This window comes from Juglans regia, chromosome 14, assembly GCF_001411555.2.
Source record: "Juglans regia cultivar Chandler chromosome 14, Walnut 2.0, whole genome shotgun sequence".
In the NCBI taxonomy this organism is placed as follows: Eukaryota; Viridiplantae; Streptophyta; class Magnoliopsida; order Fagales; family Juglandaceae; genus Juglans; species Juglans regia.
Window position 1 is genome coordinate 7,575,764 of NC_049914.1, and position 22,402 is coordinate 7,598,165.

Here is a 22,402-nt window from a genome sequence, read left to right on the forward strand (position 1 = left end):
GTAATTGGACCCTTTGGAAAGCAACAAAAAAAAAAAAAAAATCTGGACCTTTCAGTTAATGGGCCTACCATATTTCATCAACATCTAGTCATGTACACAATCCCTCACAATACAACCTTTACATACAAACCTTACCTTGATGCATTTTCGATAGGAGCCATAGTGTTGCTAACAAGTGCCTTGTCAGCTTTGTTTTTTAATTTTTACCGAGGGGCAAGAGTGTAAGTTCATTTTGAAAAAGGCCTCTGTAGTAACGTTCTACATCTTTGGAAAAGGCATCTCTCCCAACTGAGTGCATCTTCTTTCTTCCAAGGTAAGTAAAGGCTGGAACCATCTTTTGCATCTTCTAGCTTTTTCTATGAATGATACTCAAATGATTCTGTATTCTTTTAATCTCATCTCTTAAGAAATTGTAATGATCATTTCATTTATCTATTGCCGCATGTCTACTTAAAAAGACTAAATATTTATTAATCATTACTTCTTTATCTTGTTTCATTAATTGTTGTTTTTTATTAAGATTATTAACTCTTTCCATCAAATTTTTTTTTTAATTCAAGCCCTGAATTATAAGCAAAACATTTTAAATCATAAAGGCCCCACCAACCTTTAGTTAGCCAGTGAAATCTGTAACAAGAATGTGAGTCATTTGATAGTATGTTTTCAAATTTCTTTTATAAACATGAGCAACCATAATCATTTCTTGAAAATGATTTAATATTTCATATTCAAATAATTCATCTATGTTCTATTCATATAATATATCTGGTAAAAAATCAAATCTTACTATATGTTCTTTTTCTTCGAATTACATATCTGGTGAGGTTGGCCGTAGATACCAATTTTGAGTAATGGAAACATGATATTTAGAATCTCTAACAGAATATTCATTAACACAATATCCTTTAATCTTGTTTATTTGGATATCTATATTTTTAAATTGGCTTTTGATATTATTAATTTCATAATCAGATAATAAGGTAAGCGAGTCTGTTTTACTTAATACATTAATATAGGGTTGTTTTAAATAGGGGTGTAGAGGAACCGACCAAACTGGTCGCAACCGACTGGAACCGACAGTCGGAGTCAGGAACCAGCTGGCGTGGGGCAGATATTTGCTCAAATCGAAATTTTTCGATTCAGTCTCCATTCGACCCAGTGAAAAATCGATGAACCAATCGACCGGTTCTGCTATTTTTTTTTTCATTTTATATCTATATAAAAAACGACGCTATTTCACTTAAATGAGTGAAACGACGTCGTTTTAATCCCCTAGTTAGAAAAAAAAAAAAAAAAAGCAAACGGTGTCGTTTGGTCTTAACCAAATGGTGCCATTTCATGATTAGGTTAAGATCTCCTTTCCCCCTTCTCATTCTCATTTCTCTGCGCCCGTTCTCTGTCTCAGCTCTCTCTATCAGATTCTCTCATCCCCTATCGAGTCTCAGCTCTCTCAGATTCTCTCATCTCCCTTTCAGCTCCCTCTCTCTCCGATGTCGTCCCTCCCTCCCACCCTCCATCCATTTGCGCCGTTTCATCTATTTGCGTCGTTTCAAGTTCCCATCTCCAATTCGTTGAGGTTCGTTGATGGGGACCAAGGTTCTTTTATTCTCATAGAGGGTACCGATAGTGTTGTGATAGTGTGATATTTGTTGTGAATCATTTGATATTTTTTGTATATCTTGTAATTTTGTGAATCTGTGATGATGGAGTTCGAGTTTACGTGTAACTTTGTGAATCTGTTTGTGTTTCTCATTCCTCTCTCTCTCTCTCTCTCTCTCTTCACGCCACCGACGATGTCGACGAACCAACCCATAGAAAATCGAGACCGACATCGACGGTTTTCTTCCCCTTCACCGGCCGATTTCGGTCGAGATATTCTTTTTTTCAATGTATTGGTGTGGTCTCGGTTTCGACTCTAAATCGAACCGATAGGTCGGTTTTTCACCCCTAGTTTTAATGAAGTAGAAGCAATATTAGATATATTTAATTTTCTAACTTATTAGAGATTTGTTCCAACAAATCATTTTTACTCTTAGAAAAAATATTTTTTAAATAAGATGAAATTTTATGGGGAATAAATAATGGAGTTTCTTTTTCTTATTTAACAGTAGGATTAATAGGAGATAATTGGGTCTTGATTCTCTCTAATTGTTTACTCATAGTTTGTAAATATAAAGTAGTATAATTGTTTTGTTGATTTATATTATCTAGGCTTGATTCTTTTATCTTATACATTTTTTTCGAAGAATTTTCTTCTTCTTCGCTTGATGGAATTATAAAGATTTTTAATAATTTTCTTTTAATGTTTCGGGTATATCTAATTTTTTAATTTGCTATTTGACTTTACAATTTGACTTGTAGTGACTAATTTTTTCACATTTATAGCAAACAATTTATTTTTTATTTTTATTATACTTTTTTGTATTTTTTATTAGTTTATTATAAATTAGTTTATTATTTATTTTTTTATAAGATGTTTTATATTTTGGTTTATTGTTAGAATAACTCTTATAATTTCCTTTTCACTTCTTATGTCTTCTAGAATGAGGTAACAATTGAGCGTAACCAAATTGTTCACAAAAAATCCTTACTTGATAAGGAAATTTTCAAATAATTAGGATCCGTCATATTATGATTATTATCAGCATGCATGAACAAAAATATTTTCAAAACATAATAAAAATTTGCGACATTCATTGTTCACCCACTTTAACAAATTACAAAAGATCAAGACACTCTCGCGATGATTTTTAATGTGATGAGATTATTATGAACTTGAATCTCTTCTTCTTCATATTCAATCTTAACAAGAAACAACAATCAATGAAATAAGATAAATAAGCAATGATTAATAAATATTTAGTCTTTTTAAGTAGACAGACGACAATAGATGAATGGAATGATCATTGCAATTTCTTAAGAGATGATATTAAAAGAATATAGAATCATTTGAATATCCATGATTTATAAAAAATACAAAGAGTAAAAAAACCCTTGAATTATAAGCTAAACATTTTAAATCATAAAGATTACGATAACCAATGTTATGAGCAAAATTATATTCCATATTAGAAAAATAACAACAATATGAACAATATATATAATATAATACCAAAAAGCCAATAACTATACCAATAGCGTGAACTAGGAATATAATAAGTGTAATAATATCTAGTTTAATAGTAATAATAGGGAACCTCTTATTCTTCATATCCCTCTCCGATAAATTTTTAAGATTTTCTCATCACACAACGATTATTCGTCCATTAAATTATTGTCCACTACTTTTTCTTTTCTTCCTTAAAATAAAATTAAACTGGATTATGAAGTGAGAATATGTTATTAAACATCACGCATCTTTCAATACCATTAAACATGGTATATCAAATCATAAAATTATTTTTATTATATAAAAAGAAAATGTTAATTTGTCTTCTCATTTTGACCGTTTGTGTATTTAATTTTTTTTACTTAATATTTAAGAAATTAATTTTTAATTTTTAATATATTAATGTATTTTTTTAATTTTTAAAAATATATAAATAAAAATAAAAACCCAAATAAAAATATATTTAAATATAGCCTAGCAATAACCTATATAAAATATTGTTATTTATAAATTTATTTTTGTAAAATTTGTTGTTAAAAATATAAGAATTCTCTTTTTATATTTTAAATAATTATCTGAAAGTACCGTACAATAATACAATTCCTCCAAGCTGCGTTCTTGCAGAAAGTCTCGGAGAGCAAGAACAAGACAACCCTCCCCTAAAATATAGACAATGGACAAGGCCAGGGAGTTTCTGGAACTGACCAAAGAAGAATCGGATAGCGTGTCGGGACTCACCATCCATCCTCACCGACCTGGCTTGGATTGGAGTTTCTACGAGGATTTCTCCCTCAGAGGCATTCGACTCGACCGCGTGGAACCCGGTTTCGTGGCCTGCACTTTCAAGGTTCCCCCTCGCCTCGCTGTAAGATTCCGAACCCCTCACTCAGCGATTCGTTTGTGTATTTAGTTTTTTGATCGGATTATTAGAGCTTTATATTTGGGTGTATAACTTGAACCTAGATGTTTGCAGCTATAATATTTGTATGCCAGACGTTTTCATTGTTTGCTAGGAATACTGAAATCCAGAAAATTGTTTTGAAAATTTGATATGGAACTTTTGTTCGAGCGTGGAGGGTGTGAGTGGTTAAAGTCCCATATTGGTAACCGGCTACAATCGTGATTGATACAAAATAATTTGAGTAAATATTTTGAAGACATAGGATTAAGCTTTAAGATTAAGTTTTTGGCTAATCTCTTGTATATCCGATCAACTCCTATGGGTTCAGAAGCGGTATTGTTGAAATCACTAAACTAATTTTGGGTGGGCTATGCCTTTTACTATCAATAAAATCTTACTTTTACTTATAAAAAAAAAAATTGGTGGGGTTTTCCCGAAGAGAGCTGTGAAGTATACTTCAATGTCTGTATTTTTCCTCTTATGGTTAGGATCAATAATAAATGAGCTTGTATGAAAAAGATATGCTCTTTATGTTGGGATTCCAATTTGCAGGATAGAAATGGAAATTTGGCTTCAGGTGCAATCGCAAACCTTGTCGATGAAGTTGGTGGCGCCGTAGTCCATGTCGAGGGTCTCCCAATGAATGTTTCAGTGGACATGTCGATCTCATTTGTTTCTACTGCAAAGGTTAATGTAAGCTAGCCTTCCTTTACAGCAATTTTTTTAATGTTTGACATAATTTTGGGTGTGTTGTTGGTCTTCTAATTGGATTGTCCATGTCTAAGGAAAAAATAGATTGTCCACATGTTTGTCTTCAAGCATGAAGTATAGAAGTGATTCAGAGTACAGTACTCTTTATTTCCTAACACACACTGCTCTAGGCCATAGAAAAGACTCACATCTGTCAGATTTTGAGCTGCCCCCAACTCTTTATAAGGAAACTCCTATATCTTTCGGCTCGAAGTTACCTGACCACCTTCATGCTTGGAACGAGAAGCTTAGCTTTAAATCTTGTTCTCAGCGCCAGGTCTGGTCCTCTAGGGAAAGCTCTTTAGACTTGTTTTTTATTCTGATCAAAAATGAAAAGAAAAATGCAATGGCCAACTTAATTGGCTGGACACATTTCCTAAATTTATGTTATATTAGCTTTCAATATGAAAAACAGCTTGAGTAATTTGAAAATCTTATAGCTTCTTCTCCAGTATTTTAGTTTCTTGTTTGGTGGACCGTGGGAATGAAAAAACAAATCAGTAAAATAGCAATGCTTTTAGTTTCAAAGTGAGCTTGTTTTCATAGATCATAGCTTGAGATCTGTTTTTGCACCTTTTTGGTATAACATCTTGATCTCCTGAGATGGCAAATTGCAGGATGAGTTAGAGATAACCTCAAGGGTTTTAGGGAAAAAAGGAGGTTATGCTGGAACAATCGTGCTTATGAGGAACAAAGCAACTGGGGATATTATTGCTGAAGGCCGGCATTCATTGTTTGGTAGACATGCCAGCAAACTCTGAGTTCTAAATCCAACTGACATCAATGTTGTGAAGGTTAACTTATGTGCATTTTCTAAATCTCACTTGACAAGTGTTTTCTTCGCGTAGTGGAGTATTCAATCTCGTAGTGAAAGGAGTTGGGGATTTGGACTTCATTTTCTTCCTGAACATGTTTAATTGCTGTAGTAATTTGCTGGTAAGCTAAGATATGAATACTGGAAAGCTGCAGAGAGGATAAACATGAATTTTGATTTCGTCTTCTTCTGTTTCGAAAACAGAGTATGAATATGAAACAATGACATTATTTCTTTTACACCCTAAGTTGAATGCGGCTCACCATAATCATGTTCCTTGAATTTCACTTGTGCCTCCACAACCATGTGCTGCTTGTGCCTTTTCTTATTACTGGCTCGGAGGCAGTGTTTGATTCCCTGCTTGGTGATTCATAAAACTCACTTAAAAGAGAGAAATGATATTTGCAGTCGTGGAATGTGCAAACGCTGCACAATCTCTTTAAAAAAAGTGAGTTAATACGAGATTTACATGAAAAAAAAAATTTAATTTTTTAATAAGAGATTTTACTCTTTTTTAAAATGATTGTGCTATGTTTGTGTACTCTACGATTACATGTAGCGTTACTTCTTATGAGAAATTGGGAGTGCAGACACCATTATTGTGAGTTTACGAGCATTAAAGAAGTGTAAATGAAGACAAAAAGAACATTGTACCATGCGTGTTCTTTTACGTGTGATTATATTTTTCACATTCACCATGTTTTCTTTTCCATCACTTTAATCTTTCAATTCTTTTTTCACGTTAGTACCTAAAAGTATAAAAAATGACATTTGCAGTTTTAGGGAATGTGTAAATCTCATATCCTTGTAACATGTTTTTTTAATGAAGCAGCACATGTCAATTGTTTAAAAGTAATGTTATATATAGTCGTGAAATGCTTAAATATCGTACAGTCGTTTTGAAAAAGAGTGAGATCTATTATTAAAAAATTAATTTCTTTTCATATAAGTCTCATATTTATTTATTTTTTTAAAGTGACTACACGATACTTACACACTCACGACTGCAAGTATCATTTCTCATTATTTAAAGACTTGTCATGTAGCTTGTTCTCCCGTTGGTTGTTGAGAATGTAGGAATTTGCAAACAAATTGCAACTTTATTTCCAAGATTAGGAAGGAAAAGCACCGAAACCTCAAGCTAAAAAGGTCCCAAATTCACAACTTTTCCTCTTTGAAGTTTGAACTGAGAGTTTTGTCGGACAGGCAATCAAAAATGCGGTGTAGAAAATTTTGGTGAGAAGTCTTTTGTACCGATTGTTGAGAGCTACATTGTTGACATTGTAACCAATATTTTGAATACCATACTTGTGAACGTTTCGGTCAAATTATTGAAACGAGATATTTCGTTATCGGTATCATTTTGAATATCGTTTTGAAATAGTCTATATATAAATATATATAAATTATAAATAATCTGATCTTAATTGAGGGTCAAAAAATAAATTTACAGTTTAAAGAAATGAAAAAAAAAAAAAAAGATAAAGATAAAGGCCGAAATATCGGCCTCGTACCAGCCAGAACAGTACGAAAATTCAAAATATTGATTGTAACTTCTCAGCTTTAAATATATTTGTGCAATGTAAAAATAAATTAGAAATACGTGAAATTTATGCACTTAAAACTTTATCTTGCATTACTCTTAAATTAATATTTAACCTTCTCATAGAGTCATAATTTTAATCACTTGTTAAGATATGATTGTTAAGATGGATAATAGTACAATTATTAAGATACTAATATTTTCTTTATTTAGTTCAATTCTAACCATCTCCTTTTTATTGAGTTTAAAAAAATAACAATTTCTTTTATTTATTTTTTTCATAAAAATAGGTTAATGATAAGAATAATGATACTTTTACACATTCTTTATTACTGCTTTACTATCCAGCTATTTTTTTTTCTTTTGCCAATTGAATTTGGATTAAAAATATTAGAATATGACTTTCTTACATAATTTAGAATAAAATAAATTCAATTTTAAAAAAATTGACTCAAATCAAAGAGCAAATGAAAAAAAAAAAAAAAAAGGCTAAATGGTAAAACAATAATAAAGAAAGTGTAAGAATATTATTATATTAACGATAAAATCGAACTATTACTATTAAGTCTCGTTTGGATGTTGAGCTAAGTTTGAATTTTTTATGAATAGTAGTAAGTTGAGATAGTGAAATAATTTTTGTGGGGCCCACCTAAGATTATGGCTGAGCAAAAATCTGAAAATCTAACTCTGCTTTAACTCCAACAAGTCGGAGTCAGAGATTTTTTCTCTTAAGAAGTCGGAATCGGATCGGCGGATCGGCTCCTCTTTGATCCGACTCTGATATGCGGAATCTGACTCGACTCCAACACCAATATTATATATATTTTATAAATATATATGTGTTTTCTATATAGTAATCATAAAAATTGTATATAATTATATTTTATATAGTTAGTTAACTCCATACTATAATGTATATAGACCAAATTGACTAATAATAGTTTATATGTAAATATCATACTATCACAATATTACTACCATGTAACAATAAATTACTAATATATAAATATAATAACATGTAATACTAATGTATAATAACATAAGTATAATAACATGTAATAGAAATGTATAATTACTAAAGTATAAAAACATATAATATAATAATAGTAATGTATAATAACCAATGTTCTAATATATAATATATAATCACTAGTGACTAGTATAATAAATTAAATATAGAATACTAAGTCTAGTATATAATTAAGTTAGAAACTAATATAATAATATGTAATACTTTAGTAAAACAATATGTAACTAACTACTAACGTATAAACATGTAATACCATTATACTAATATATAATACAAATTATACCTTAGCTATCAATAAGAATAAGTTAGACACTAGTTATAGTAAAAGTATAATGAGTTAATAACTTGTAATTAAACACTATATATAAAAACTATAGTACAAGTCTATAGACGATAACATGTAATTAATCACTATAGTATAAGTCTATAGACTATAACATGTAATGCTATAATATAATAATATGTAATTGTCAATAATCACCTATGGTACAAAAATATAGTACAAGTCAATTTAAATAATAATTTTCATTAATTAATACTAACAATTAAATTGAGTAATGGAAAAAATTATAAAAACATAATAAGTCGATAATATAATTAGACACTATAATATAATAAATTGTTATAAGTATTATATAAATCTATGATAAGTTATAACATATAATTAATAATAAAATGCCGCCATTTTTTACCCCCCTCCCTCCGGTGCGGCCTCATGCCCTCACCCACAGGCTACACCCATTCAATTTAACTACCGTTGCAGGCAGCGGTCGACATGGTAAGCCTTACTCTCTTCTTCCTTTGTCTTCTCTCTCTTTGTATAAAACGTGAATCTGTGTTAGATGGAAGTGGTTTTTTGTTTGTTGGATGAAGTGTTGGATGGAATTAGTCTAGAAATAAGCATTTTTATTCATTTGTTTGTAACAAAACAGGAAGTGATTTCTCTGATCCCATGCTCCCCTTCTTCTATAATGGCTTCATTTAGGAGACGTTTGGATTTAAAGATGACTTAAAATGATTTGAGATGAGTTGTGAATAGTAATAAGGTGAGTTGTAAATAGTAATGAAATTTGTGAGTTAAAGTTGCTGAATAGTAATAAATAATAATGAGATGAGTTGAGATGAGCTGAGATGACTTGCGAATCCAAACATACCTCCTTAAGTGTAATCTCATCCATAAGTACGACCTCTTGTCTGCACATGGTATAATGGAAACTGAAGTTGCACTATTTTTAACCTCCAGTATGAAAGGAATCTCTATACACTATTCACCTTGTTACTGATATGGGATAAAAACTTAAAACCTCCTATTACCTATGCATCCTTATGTAGGTCAAAAAATAATTTTTTAACTAAAATATTTTCATATTTTTTTTAGGCACAACTTGGAAGTTGGAATGATAGAATGACACTTGGAACATTTAATTTATTGTTGGGCATTAATATTTGTTGTTGGAAACATTTAATTTAGTTGGCACTTAAAAAATATTGAATTTTTTTTTTTTTTGTCAGAATTGAAACTTAAAAAAATGTTTGTTATAGTCATTATAAGAAAATATTATTATCATTAATATGGATAATGGGTGTAGATATTTTAGATGTGATTGATGGATAATGAGTGTTGATATTCATTATAGTTATTAGTTGGATGTGGACTATGGATGATGAGAGTGGATGTTTATTATAATGATTAGTTATTTTTAATTTTTTTAAGTATATTAGTATGTTACTCGTTTTTATTTAGTTTTATTTTTTGTTATGATTTTAGTAAAATTGAAACAAAAGTGAATTATTTATTTTAGATTGTAAATTTTGAAAAAATTTAAATTTAAAAGCTCACATAAAAAATTCTTTTTTAAAAAGTGTGATAAATATGAAGTTGAAAATAGTACAAAAAAAATTCAAAAAAAGTCTAAAATCTGACTCCGACTCCGACTCCAACTTGATGAACATGTCAGAGTCGGAGGATGGACATACCGACTCTAACTTGGTCGGTGCTCAATCTTACTTAAGATGAGTTTAGATGTATTTATAAAAAGTTAAAAAATATTATAGATCTCATATGTAAATATGTATTAAGTTGAAAAAAATTATGAATATTACTTATAACAAAATTTTAAATTGAAATAAATTTAATAATTTAAAAATTAAGTATTTAAATGTTAAATTTGACTTAAAATTAGAGAAAAAGTTAGGTGAGAAATTGAATTCTTGGATAGTCGCGACATCGACGACAATAATTAACAAGTCGAAATCTCAGTTTCACCCCCCTCCCTCCCTCCAAACCACCTTCTAAATCGATAAACGTAGTAACGTACATCTAGCTCTATGGGCAGCTGAGGGGGCAGGTCAGGAATTTCAGCATATATTAGCTATTAGCAAATATAAAGTTTATAACACCGGCGGCTGACATTATTTAATATTTAATATCTGTCTCTCTCTTCACCGACGGAGTCCCCCGCCATGAGCTCTGCAATCGCTCTTCATCGTCCACTTCATCGCAGTTCTCTCACAGCATTCCGAGCCACCGAAACTATCAAACTTTCTTCGCGTTTCGTCCAATTGTCCTACGGATGCTGCCTCGGAAACATTTCATTGACGAATTCTTTACTGAGAATTGGACTTCGGCAGGTATCCTCTGAGCTTCGAGATCCTCACTCGTTCAAACTTAGGGTTTTCTCCAACGATGCTCAGTTCGGGCCTTTGCCGGAAGAGAACGAAGTGCAGGCGCCGAGTTTCGCCGAGTTTATCACTTCGGAGAGGGTGAAAGTGGTGGCGATGCTGGCCTTGGCTCTGGCGCTTTGCAATGCGGACCGAGTTGTGATGTCGGTGGCGATCGTTCCTTTGTCTCTCTCTCACGGATGGAGCCGATCGTTTTCTGGTATTGTTCAGGTGTTTTTTTTTACCTTCACTCTCTATTTCTCTCTCTCTCTCACACACACACACACTCGTCGAGCTTTATTTTTAGTCCTAAATGTTCTCTTTGGTTGCCAAGAAAGAAATTTTTTTGAAGCCAAAATAATCGATATTGTTATTGATATATATATATATATATATATATATATAGAGAGAGAGAGAGAGAGAGAGAGAGACACACACACACACACACACACACACACACATGTCAATATGCAATCTTGAATGCATTAAGTGGCCATTTTAAATGTCATATATATAATGTAGAATAGAATCGAAAGTAAATAACTTAATAGCTATTAAAAATTAGGAAATATTAGTCTTTCAATTTCAGTATTAGACTTGGAATGCAATCATGATGATTAATTTTCCAATGATCTGGTAGAAAATCAAGCAGCTTATGTATATGATTTTTCCTTTAGCCATATTTTCAGTTTACCATATCAAATAGACTCCAAGTACTTGTTAAGAGAAAAAAGAGGAATCCATGTGAAGTGTCGTGCTTAATGTCCAAACTTGGGCTTCATGGATTTTTATATCGAGTAGTTATGATATTGAGTTCTTTCTTCTCATAAAATCTCATTTGCTTTTACTTCCGACTGACTCCTGGATAGACACTTATGGCAGTCATCTTTCTTGTGGGGATACCTGATCTCGCCAATAGCTGGAGGGGCCCTAGTGGATTATTATGGCGGTAAGTTAGTCATGGCTTGGGGTGTGGCTTTGTGGTCACTAGCTACCTACCTTACTCCCTGGGCTGCGGAGACTTCTTTGTGGGCCCTCCTTGCGATGCGAGCTCTGCTTGGCGTTGCTGAAGGAGTAGCTCTTCCTTGCATGAACAATATGGTGGCCAGGTATAGAGGGTTTAAAAACCTAATGTTTCACAATGATTACAATCTATCTATGATAGACATACCGCACTTATGAACAGATTCTTGTAGTTTAAGAAGTTGGTGAAGCTAAAATTTTAAAGAACTTGTGAACTTTTTCTTATAGATGGTTCCCTCAAACAGAACGAGCCAGGGCTGTCGGACTTGCAATGGCTGGTTTTCAGCTTGGAAGTGCTATAGGACTCACACTTTCTCCCATCCTCATGTCACGCGGTGGTACATTTGGACCATTTGTTATATTTGGATTATCTGGATTTCTGTGGGTTTTGGTATGGATATCCGCAATATCAAGTACTCCTGACCGAAATCCTCAGATATCAAAATATGAATTGGAGTACATATTGGACAAGAGGCAAAAATCCTTTCCCATGGAGAATAGACCTAAGACAACAAAAGTGATCCCACCTTTCCGGCGCTTGCTTTCTAAACTGCCAACATGGTCCCTAATCGTTGCAAATGCTATGCATAGCTGGGTAATTGCATTCATATCTTGCACTAGTTTCTTCCAAGGATCATGTTAGAAGTTTGTTAACATGTGCTAAATATATTGTTTAATTTGATCATATTGGCCAGTAGCAGGTCTACTCCTGCCTTGATAACAGCCTCCTCTGTCCCAAAAGTAGTGTTTTTTACCAATTGTGTACCCATCTGAAGAAAGGGTAAAAGAATCCCATATATGTATATCACAATTTGGTTGCCACCTCTTCCCCCAACATTATAGAAAAATTATCCCAGAATTACCATTTTAATTAGGTGCTGGGGGGCACACATAAGACTACCTTAGTATGGTGCAAAGTCTAATTGAGAGAAAAAGCTTATGAGTGTGTGAGGTTAATACGAACTCATTTTCAGATTGTGTGTGGGTGTTTGTGTGTACACTCATCATTGTTATTGTAGATTATAGATTTCTATGCAAACTCATATTTCATCTTTTTCTGCAGGGCTTTTTCGTTATTCTTTCCTGGATGCCCATTTATTTTAACACGGTAAGTCCAAATACTTTGGCTATGATCTATGATTCTTTGTCAGGAGTAATAATGCCTAATTGAACTTTTTACCTATTACAAAATACAATTTGTTGCTGCAGATATATCGTGTTGACCTCAGACAAGCCGCATGGTTTAGTGCTGTTCCTTGGAGTATGATGGCTATCATGGGATACTTTGGTGGTTTGTGGTCGGACATGTTGATACAAAGTGGTATAAGCGTCACTTTGACTCGCAAGATCTTTCAGGTGCAGCATTTTCCTTTATCATCAATTTAATTTGCAGCACAGGGTCATTTCTCACTCCTAAGCTCTGAAGTTTTTTATTTTTAATCTGATCAAGAAATCAGGGGAATGAATCCTATCTACTAGTTTTAACTGTAATGAGGCATTCATTTACACATGCATAAAATAATCTTAAAGGTACGTTCTTTGAAAATTAACTCGAAGAGAAGAAATTAGAACCAAAAAAGAAATTTATTTTATTTTATACGATCTTTTTAAAACTAAGTAGTGTGGTAAATTTATCTTGCAATGTGGAAGTTTCTGGTGATACTGAAGATGGAACATAGGTTGTTGACACCATACTTCATTTTGTACCTTTCTTTAATCAGTTTCTGCTTGTATTTTTTCAATTTTCGATTTTCTCACTTCGTGTTGAATTATATGAAATCTGCATCTTCTATGCAGTCGATTGGTTTTCTTGGTCCTGGGATTGCTCTTATTGGTTTAACCACAGCAAAGCATCCATCAATTGCTTCTGCTTGGCTTACTTTAGCCGTCGGTCTGAAATCTTTCAGTCATTCCGGTTTTCTTGTGAATCTTCAGGTCAATACTGTGAATCCTCTTAATGACTAAGCTTAACTAGAATGGACGTTGCGCTCCCCTCTAACCTTTCACTATATTTTTTTGGTACCAGGAGATTGCTCCACAATATTCTGGCGTATTACACGGTAATATTCTGTTCATCTCATTATTTCTCTGACTTGCTCTGATCTAATTTATTCATTTGAAATGTGTTGTCACCTGATCATATCAATTTGAAAACTTCTTAGTAGTTTGAAACAACATACTATTAAAAAAAAAAAACCCGCTTTACATAAAAACATACTACAGTAATAGCTGACCTCCTAGAAGTATTTTTGTTGTCCTTATGCAGTGGCCTTTTTCTCCTTTTAAAATGGTCAACCTCCAAGTCGAATAGAAAGTTTGATGTTTTTGTATTGTGGTCACCGCTATCTTGAGCTCCCTTGTGTCTTCCTCCATAAAGAGTAGCTTCCACAATGCAATGATTGGCTTTGAAATCAACAATATCTCAGGTTCCCCATATTGGGCGATAAACTTCCAATGTCAGCTATGGAGAAATGGACTTTGGAATAACATATGTTAGTTTTTTTTAGCAGGAACGACTAAACATGCAAAATATGTTTTGCTTCTGAACCTGATGAGTAAAGAAAGTACCTCGTGTCTGACCATTACAATTGAGTACTACATTTCTGGTTTCAGGAATGTCGAATACAGCTGGAACATTTGCTGCGATTGTCGGAACAGTTGGAGCTGGTTTCTTTGTTGAGCTGGTGGGTTCTTTCCAAGGATTCCTATTGCTTACATCACTACTATACTTTCTTGCTACCCTTTTCTACATCCTGTGTTCTACTGGAGAGAGAGTAAACTTTGATGAAACAGGTCAGTATCATATCCAGTTGTGTCGATTTTCTGAACTCGCTCTTTTATCTGAGGTTTTAAATTGATGTTTTGGCTGTTCCAGGGTAGTATTACTTAAAGATGGTTTCTTAAGCATGTCTTGTTTATAATGCAAATAATAAATGAAAATAAAAAATAATAATAATTCCATGATATTCTCGTAAGCATGCGGCCTTGACAGAATGTGAGCATTAAGGTCTGGTTTGGTACACAAAACCAAACCAAATTATCTCGTCTCATCTTATATAATCATTATAACTTTCTTAAACTTCTACAAAATATAATAAACAATTCAATTTTTTCAAATTTCAAAACAAAAATAATATTAAAAATAAAATTATAATAATATTTTATTCAACTTTTAATAAAACATCTCATCTCATCTGAACTGTGTAACCAAACGAGGATTAAATCTTTTAGTTTTGTTGTGCCTAGTTGACCACTCATTCACATTTTAATATTACTAATATTTCTTTTATTACTTTATTGCTTAACAGTTTCCTGATGAGATTGAGATTTGATGCTGTTGCTAAACACCATATGTAGTTGATCGATAGTACGGCCAGCTGTGACTAATGGCAACAAAAGGCTCCGATGCCGGAAGAAAGGCGGAGAAGGTTGGAAAATGGGAATTTTCCTCTAAAAATTAGGAGTTGAAAGAGATGTACAGTAGAGTATAGTGGATTCTAAAGAACTGTCCTGCTGGGATCATCCGCAGTTCTTTCTCCCTGAGTTGTCTTTGTATTCATATATAGATTCTCACCTTGTTCAAAGATCCCTTAAAAGTACTTTTTCAACGGATCAGATCGTTTCAAGGCCATGGATCCAAAAGATTAGCAAAGAAGAATTGGTGGTCAATGGCCTTGCAGACTTTCTCTCACGAGTGATATCTGGAAACTGAGTCCTCGCATCCAAATATCTTTTATAGCTTAAAAGACAAATGGAAAAAAGACTCAAATTGCTGATTCAAATTAGTTGACCAGACCAGCGGTAACAGCTGAGATTTTTCTTGAAGATAACAACACCTGTTAAAAGTCAAACTCACCTTCAATCGAAATGGTTTAAGAAAAAAGAGGTACTTTACTATTTTGAGCAGGCTTGAATGTTGGAGGGCATCAATTAAGCACATGTACATCATGCAAATTAAGTTCGATTTCCCTTTTGTATTTATTTTTTATTTTTTTTAAATCAATAAGACAGGATAAGAATGGTAAGAGGGATGAGATAATTTTAGATTAATTAAATAAAATATTATTATAATATTATTTCTTAATATAATTATTATTTTAAAATTTAAAAAAATTATAATGATAATATGAAATGATTTTTAATAAACCTGAGACTAGGCGAGAGCATCTGGTGAAAAAGATTTTAGAAGTAGAGAGCATATTATTATTGAAAATAACGGGGGTCAAAATCGAGGTTGGAAAAATCTAAGCAGGAAGTTTCTGTATTCAAAGCGGGGAAAACTACCATGGTAAGTTGGTTGACCTTTCCAAATCTGTCGTGCTGGTTTGTAGTATTCGACGTTGTCGGTAAAATCAGCATGAGTTGCTTGAAAAGGTCTCCCAGAAATAAAAATATGAGAAGATTACGAGCAAGCAACATAGTCTATTATTTCCCGTAAATTCTTGTCAGATGATGTGTTAGTTTTGTTCCACAAAGCCAAAAAGGTAATATACGTTCAAACCGGCGAAACTCATCATCACCTCTGCAGATGAAGAAAGCACCAAGTCCCCGCAACTTCCCCTCGAGCCAAAGACAGGAAAACTTCATTCTCCGAGATGAACCGGCCGGCAATAGCGCATCCAATGGAACTCGTTCTGCCTTGAAATATTTCAAGGTTGCAGCAAAGAAAGTTGCTGGAGCTTTCGCCGTTGTTCTCTTCTGGCGGAAGAAGGTCGACTCAAAATATCATATAGCTGATTCCAGCAGAAATATCGTTCGAACCAGAGGGAATTCGGGTAAGTTTTCTGATTTCGTTGATGTTCAAAGGTTAGGAAATTTAGGATCCATAGATCTCCTATTTATCTACATTGGTCAAAGCTCGAGCTCCTCCCCCATTAACGCATATAGCTTGACATCTTCAGCGGCAGTATAAGCCATAAGGCAACCAATTGCGTAAATATGGATGTCAAGTCATGGGGTATTTAACTTGGCTTAAAACACGGTCAAGACATTACTATTTTTAAAGAAGCTCGAATTCCTGCACTTTCAATGTTTATGGTAAATGGGTACCGTGTTACTAGTGTTTCCTATTTGCAGTTTCAATAGATCCTTCTTCGGGGAGCAGCGCGAAGAGTTCATCAATTTTCAAGTCCTCTAGCTCTGGTTATTCTTCCTGTGTTTTCAATGGTCAAGTTGGGAATTTCTCCATTGAAGAGATTTACAAGGCAACCGAAAATTTCTCTCCAGCTAATATAATTGGGGAAGGCGGATTTGGGACAGTGTACAAGGGGAGGCTCCGGGATGGTACTCTTGTTGCAATAAAGCGCGCTAGAAAGGTACGGTATCATGCATGAGGATATTAAGTCTCTTGATTGATAGCTTTTGATTGGTAATTCTGTAACTTGCATGTGATTATGTAAAATCAAAATCGTTGTAACCAGAAAAATGTTGCTTGAATTGTTGTCTGTATACTTAATGGTTTGACGTGGTCAAAGGAGAGGATATAGGTAATATGAGACCAAATAATTTTTAGAAGCATAGATAAAAGTGATTTTCCATCAAGATGCATAATGGCTTGAAAATATGTGGCAGAACAAACATGAAAACCACTTGGAGTTCAAGAATGAAATGCTTACCTTGTCAACGATTGAGCATCTGAATTTGGTAAGGTTGTATGGATATCTGGAGCATGAAGATGAGAAGATCATTCTGCTTGAATATGTCAGCAATGGGACACTCCGGGAACATCTTGATGGTAAGTCAACCGACTATAATTTCTCTAATTATGAAGTATAATAGCCTTATTTTTTACTTACAAAAAAAACTATGAGATATAATAGTCAGTAAAATCTAAAAGCTGAAACAGATGTCAGGTATATATACGTGAGCTGTATGTGCTAAATTCCCCTGAAACCAAAGCACACAACTAAATCCCTGATTTTTTTCCATTCCATAAAGCAGAAGAGCTAGATAATGTATTCTAAGCATATGCTGAGGTTTGGAAATAGCAAAAGACGAATTCTAAGAATAAGATTGTGCTATAAATAACTAAATATTTCTTTCATTGTCATTAACCGAGAAGCTTTGTAATGTGGGAGAGAATTATGAGATCTCAAGCCCTTCCTTCTCTCTCCTTCTCAGAAAAATAGAAGTTTTTCCTTCACTCTCCATGCCAAAACTACAATCCATTTTCACCTGAAAATTTAGAATCTGCTAGTTGAGTAATTGGTTGGCTCTTAGGTAGGCATGGTTAGAAATCAGAGACCACCTCAATGGTATTGGCTACTTATTTCTTTTAGTAGTAATTGCTTGAAAAGTTTACCTACAAGCAGAAAGAGTGGGTGCTCAATTTAGTGGCTGAATTGATAACAAGGAAAGGAAAATGAAAACATTAGTCATCTTTCATTGCAGGTACCTTGGGAAAAGGACTCGAAATTGCAGAGCGGCTGGAGATTGCAATCGATATTGCTCATGCAGTTACCTACCTTCACATGTACACAGGTATGTAGATGATTTCAGTCAAAAGTAGGGCTATGTTCTAACTTCAGGCAACTTCCTATTCTCATAAATAATTCGAAGATGTCTAAAAGAGTGTAGTAATATTACTTTGCATGAAGTTCAAATGCATGGACTTTAATGTACCGATCCAAATGGCTAAATCATGAGAAATTTTCCTCGTGTGTTCTGGAAGTTAAAAAGTCATTTAAAGGTACAATGTATGCCAGTGTTGAGAAGTAAACTCCTTAATCAACAGCAAAACTGTGTCACCATTTTCTTATTGGAAAAAGCATTTGGAGACGTATAACTTTTTTCATGTATTTAACAGATCATCCAATAATCCACAGAGACATAAAAGCATCAAACATTCTCATAACAGAGAAACTGCGTGCAAAAGTGGCAGACTTTGGGTTTGCACGATTGGGCTCAACAGATCCTGACGCAACTCATGTTTCAACTCAAGTCAAAGGAACGGCAGGCTACTTGGATCCTGACTACCTCAGGACGAATCAACTCACCGATAAGAGTGATGTTTACTCCTTTGGTGTGTTGCTTGTAGAACTGATGACTGGAAGAAAACCCATTGAAACGAAGAGATCAATCAGTGAGCGGGTAACAATAAGATGGGTATGTATTCTTATTTCCTGGAAACAGTATAAAGGAATTAACCTGGTAACATTCTGAATTAGCCTCATTGGAGTAAGATTACCTAATCTGTTTGAAGTACACAACGAATTAGTTATTACTCAACTTTAGCTTTAAACACCATGCAAATCCATGTCTGGTCATAACATTTTAAGAGTTAAACATAGTCCAATTCAGACAATAAAATCTTCCAATTCAGTTATAAGTTGAGAACCTGACATTATTCTATTTCCCATTTCATTTCACCTGTGCATAATCAGCAGTACAAGTAGTCGGTGCTTTTTGTGTTTCCCATTGATTCATATATTGCGCATCTACATTGGTTAAGTAAGAATTGATGTCAATACTAAAATACCGGCATTTGTGCACAAGTGACTCAAAATAAAGTAGATGTAATCAATCTAGACGCATTAAAGTGCATATAACCATCTTGATCCTCTTTTGAAAAGCTGAAAATTGGGCCTAAAATCATAATGCTAGAAGGATGTATATGTCAGATGGTACACTGCTCAAGCAATCAAAATGGCTTGTGGATTCCATTCATCTGGAAGATGATGATTGATGGATTATTTTATATCGTGACTATACCAAGTCCAAGTCCAAGTCCCACTTCCAACCAAGTCTAGAGAACACTCCCAGGCAAATCTAAATCCAAGCCAGACCATATCAAATCCAGGATATTATTTGACATTGTCTGAGCTACCTGAGAAAATACTTTTAATTGTCCATTTAACTTATCATATTATCACCATGACAAGATCAAACTTTCCAGTCACTTTGTTTTAGACATTTTGCGTGAAACTGGAGTCACACCATTCCAGCCCAACATTTTACACCTTGTTCTGGTATTGCATATAAGACAGTCATCACATAAACTTGTCATAGTTGCCATGACCAGTCACATCTTCCACTTCATATAGCCTGTTCCCATGTATCAGAGACAAGTATCACTATGGTGTCACCCTAACATTGTTGAGAATGGATTAGATAGTTGTCAAATAAAAGCTGAGTATGTACTCGATTTTGAGAACTAACATCCAAGATGAAAAGAGATGATAAATGAAGAAATTCATGGTCTTAACTCATCTCATAAAACCGATTCTCCAAGAGAGGATTGTTCATTCCTTATAAACATGCCCAATACCTTGTCCACAAGCAATGTGAGATTATTTCTCAACACCCTCCCTCATGTGCAAGCCAATATTTTTTTCTGGTCCTTGTCACGGGGTAAGTAGTGTGGGCCCTCATTCGTCCTATGGCAAGCTCTGACACCATGAAGAAATTAATGGGCCTAACTCATCTCATAAAACCGGTTCTGCAAGAAATGATTGTTCATTCCTTGTAAACATGTACAAGACCTTGTCCACAGCCAATGTGGGATTATTCTTCAACAATAAGGGATTCAAGTAAAATAAACATTCAAAGAATCAGTGTATAGAGAGGAAGTGTAGAACAATGAAGCACTTGAGCAAAGTCTAATAGCAAAGTCTAAATCCTTCTTTCTCAGCCATTTAGAACGGAACAAACTCCCAATGTTACCCCAGCACCCACTACCTTTATATTCATTTCATCTTGCATGTCTTCACTATTTACACCAAAAGATAACTTTTAGCACAATTATTTCAAACCCAAATAACATAACTGAATAAGTATGCAACTTGTTTTGAAGAAAAAAATGAAAGGGGTCTCATGGTAATTAATAAAGGGACTAAGCTTTCATAGCATTGTTTAATTAGTGCACCTCGTAGGTATCTTGATGGTTATGTGACGTTATACATTTCAGTCCAATCAATAAATTGGCAAGACAGATGAAAACATCTTTTGTATGCAGGCAATAAAGAAACTGAACGAAGGAGAGGCAGTAATTGCCATGGATCAAAGGCTGCAAAGGAGCCCAGAATCAGTCATGGCAGTGGAGAAGGTACTCAAACTAGCTCACCTGTGCCTTGTACCTACGAGAAAATCAAGACCTTCCATGAAACAATGTGTCGAGGTATTATGGAATATCCGAAAAGATGTTAGAGAAAGATCCAGTTCTCATTCTCTCCCTCCTAGTTCTCCTCAATCTGCAAACTTTCCCGAGAGAGATGCTAAGAAGAGTTTACATATATCTTTTGGTGTTGAAGATGGTGACAGCTACAAATTTATCTCTGCATGATTGAGCGGCAAGCGGATTTTAAGAGAAACATCATTATTTCATCTGTAATTTTTTCTTAATGTAGAAATACAAAATGATATATTCATTTGTTATAATTCTTGTGAGTTTGTGCTCATTCTTTTGAAATCTAAGAAGACATGTAGATAACGAGTTGTTTGTGTTTTTAGTAAATATAAGACTAGGTGGAAGACAAGATTATGAATTTTAAGTTAATTGCAGTCTCTCTCTCGCCCCTGGCTTTGATTTCAGTTAATTGCATTCTTGTAGCCTTTATGAATCACTAGACTCAGAATTTGATGGTCACTGGATGAGCATTACTGTAGTGCTCGCAATCCGTTAAATCACAAAGTGCCGAGACATGCATACACGTGGTGCATGGAGTGCATGATCTCAAGAAGTTGCGTCTGTTCATTGAGATATCTAGTGAAAGTGTTTAGGGGATGTACGTCGAGTTCGGTTGATTTTCGTTTGTTTCCGGAAAGGAGAGGAGATGAGAAGAATTGAGATAAAAGTTAAAAGTTAAATAAAATATTATTAGAAAATAATTTTTTAATAGTATTTTTGTTTTTGAATTTGAAAAAATTGTATTTATTTTATTTTGTGTGAGAATTTAAAAAAGTTATAATAAATAGATGAAATGAAATGAGATGAGATGAAAAATTTTGTAAAAGTGAATTAGACAGTTAAAAACGAGTCGAGCTTGAAATAAAAGATTATATAAATAACTCCTTTTTTTTGGGACGAATTCGAACTTATTTCGGATACTTGTAAAATTTCTTTATATAGTTTATACATATATATATATATAAATATAGTTTATTTTTAAATATATGATAAAAATAATAAATATAAAGTTATTTAAGTTGACAATAACAAGGTCCAGTCGTAGATGGAATCTCAATTGTTGGGCTCTAATAAAAATTCAAATAGCAAACAGAGCACCAGTTATGGGCTCAACAAAGTTAAATTATAGTTAAAGAATAGTTAAAGTGCAAGATAACGTGTTACAATTGGCTCAACAAATCAACAGTGATTTTAACTTCAAGTTAAATCACTAGCCAAATTTGTTGAGCCAAAGGAGCTAGCCAAATAATTTTTTTAGATTAAAATATTCACTTGAGTTGAAGTGAATAATATTATTGAAGAAATATTATGTTTTATAGTGAAATAATATAACCGTTGAAGAAATATAGCCATTGGAGAAATATATCGAGAAATATAAGTTAAAAAAATATATCTGTTGAAGAAATATAACCATTGGAATAATATGAACGTTAGAAAATTAATAGGT

At 33.5% G+C, this 22,402-nt stretch overlaps 3 protein-coding genes across 5 annotated transcripts; all 3 read left to right on the top strand.

Moving 5' to 3' along the window:
* Window positions 1-3,697: 3,697 nt before the first annotated feature.
* LOC108980791 (acyl-coenzyme A thioesterase 13) lies at window positions 3,698-5,821 on the top strand. Its single transcript, XM_035685126.1, has 3 exons — window positions 3,698-3,974; window positions 4,563-4,703; window positions 5,378-5,821. Exons 1-3 carry the CDS (start codon window positions 3,783-3,785, stop codon window positions 5,519-5,521), a joined length of 477 nt encoding a protein of 158 aa, XP_035541019.1. The 5' UTR covers window positions 3,698-3,782; the 3' UTR covers window positions 5,522-5,821.
* A 4,740-nt stretch (window positions 5,822-10,561) lies between these two features.
* On the top strand, window positions 10,562-15,520 carry LOC108980788 (probable anion transporter 4, chloroplastic). Of its 2 annotated transcripts, none has more exons than XM_018951793.2 (9): window positions 10,562-11,039; window positions 11,691-11,917; window positions 12,060-12,426; window positions 12,895-12,939; window positions 13,041-13,187; window positions 13,629-13,766; window positions 13,858-13,891; window positions 14,445-14,624; window positions 15,140-15,520. In XM_018951793.2, the coding sequence occupies exons 1-9, from the start codon at window positions 10,611-10,613 to the stop codon at window positions 15,145-15,147; spliced, it is 1,575 nt and encodes a 524-aa protein (XP_018807338.1). In that variant the 5' UTR covers window positions 10,562-10,610; the 3' UTR covers window positions 15,148-15,520. The 2 variants fall into 2 exon arrangements, with proteins under 2 accessions (XP_018807338.1, XP_018807339.1); XM_018951794.2 differs by having other exon boundaries at window positions 10,961-11,039; window positions 11,678-11,917.
* A 105-nt stretch (window positions 15,521-15,625) lies between these two features.
* Window positions 15,626-21,324, top strand: LOC108980789 (calmodulin-binding receptor-like cytoplasmic kinase 2). Of its 2 annotated transcripts, none has more exons than XM_035685128.1 (7): window positions 15,626-15,717; window positions 16,360-16,606; window positions 16,908-17,146; window positions 17,403-17,565; window positions 18,222-18,311; window positions 18,637-18,935; window positions 20,785-21,324. In XM_035685128.1, the coding sequence occupies exons 2-7, from the start codon at window positions 16,360-16,362 to the stop codon at window positions 21,109-21,111; spliced, it is 1,365 nt and encodes a 454-aa protein (XP_035541021.1). In that variant the 5' UTR covers window positions 15,626-15,717; the 3' UTR covers window positions 21,112-21,324. The 2 variants fall into 2 exon arrangements, with proteins under 2 accessions (XP_035541021.1, XP_035541020.1); XM_035685127.1 differs by lacking the exon at window positions 15,626-15,717 and adding an exon at window positions 16,076-16,119.
* The last annotated feature ends 1,078 nt before the right edge of the window (window positions 21,325-22,402 follow it).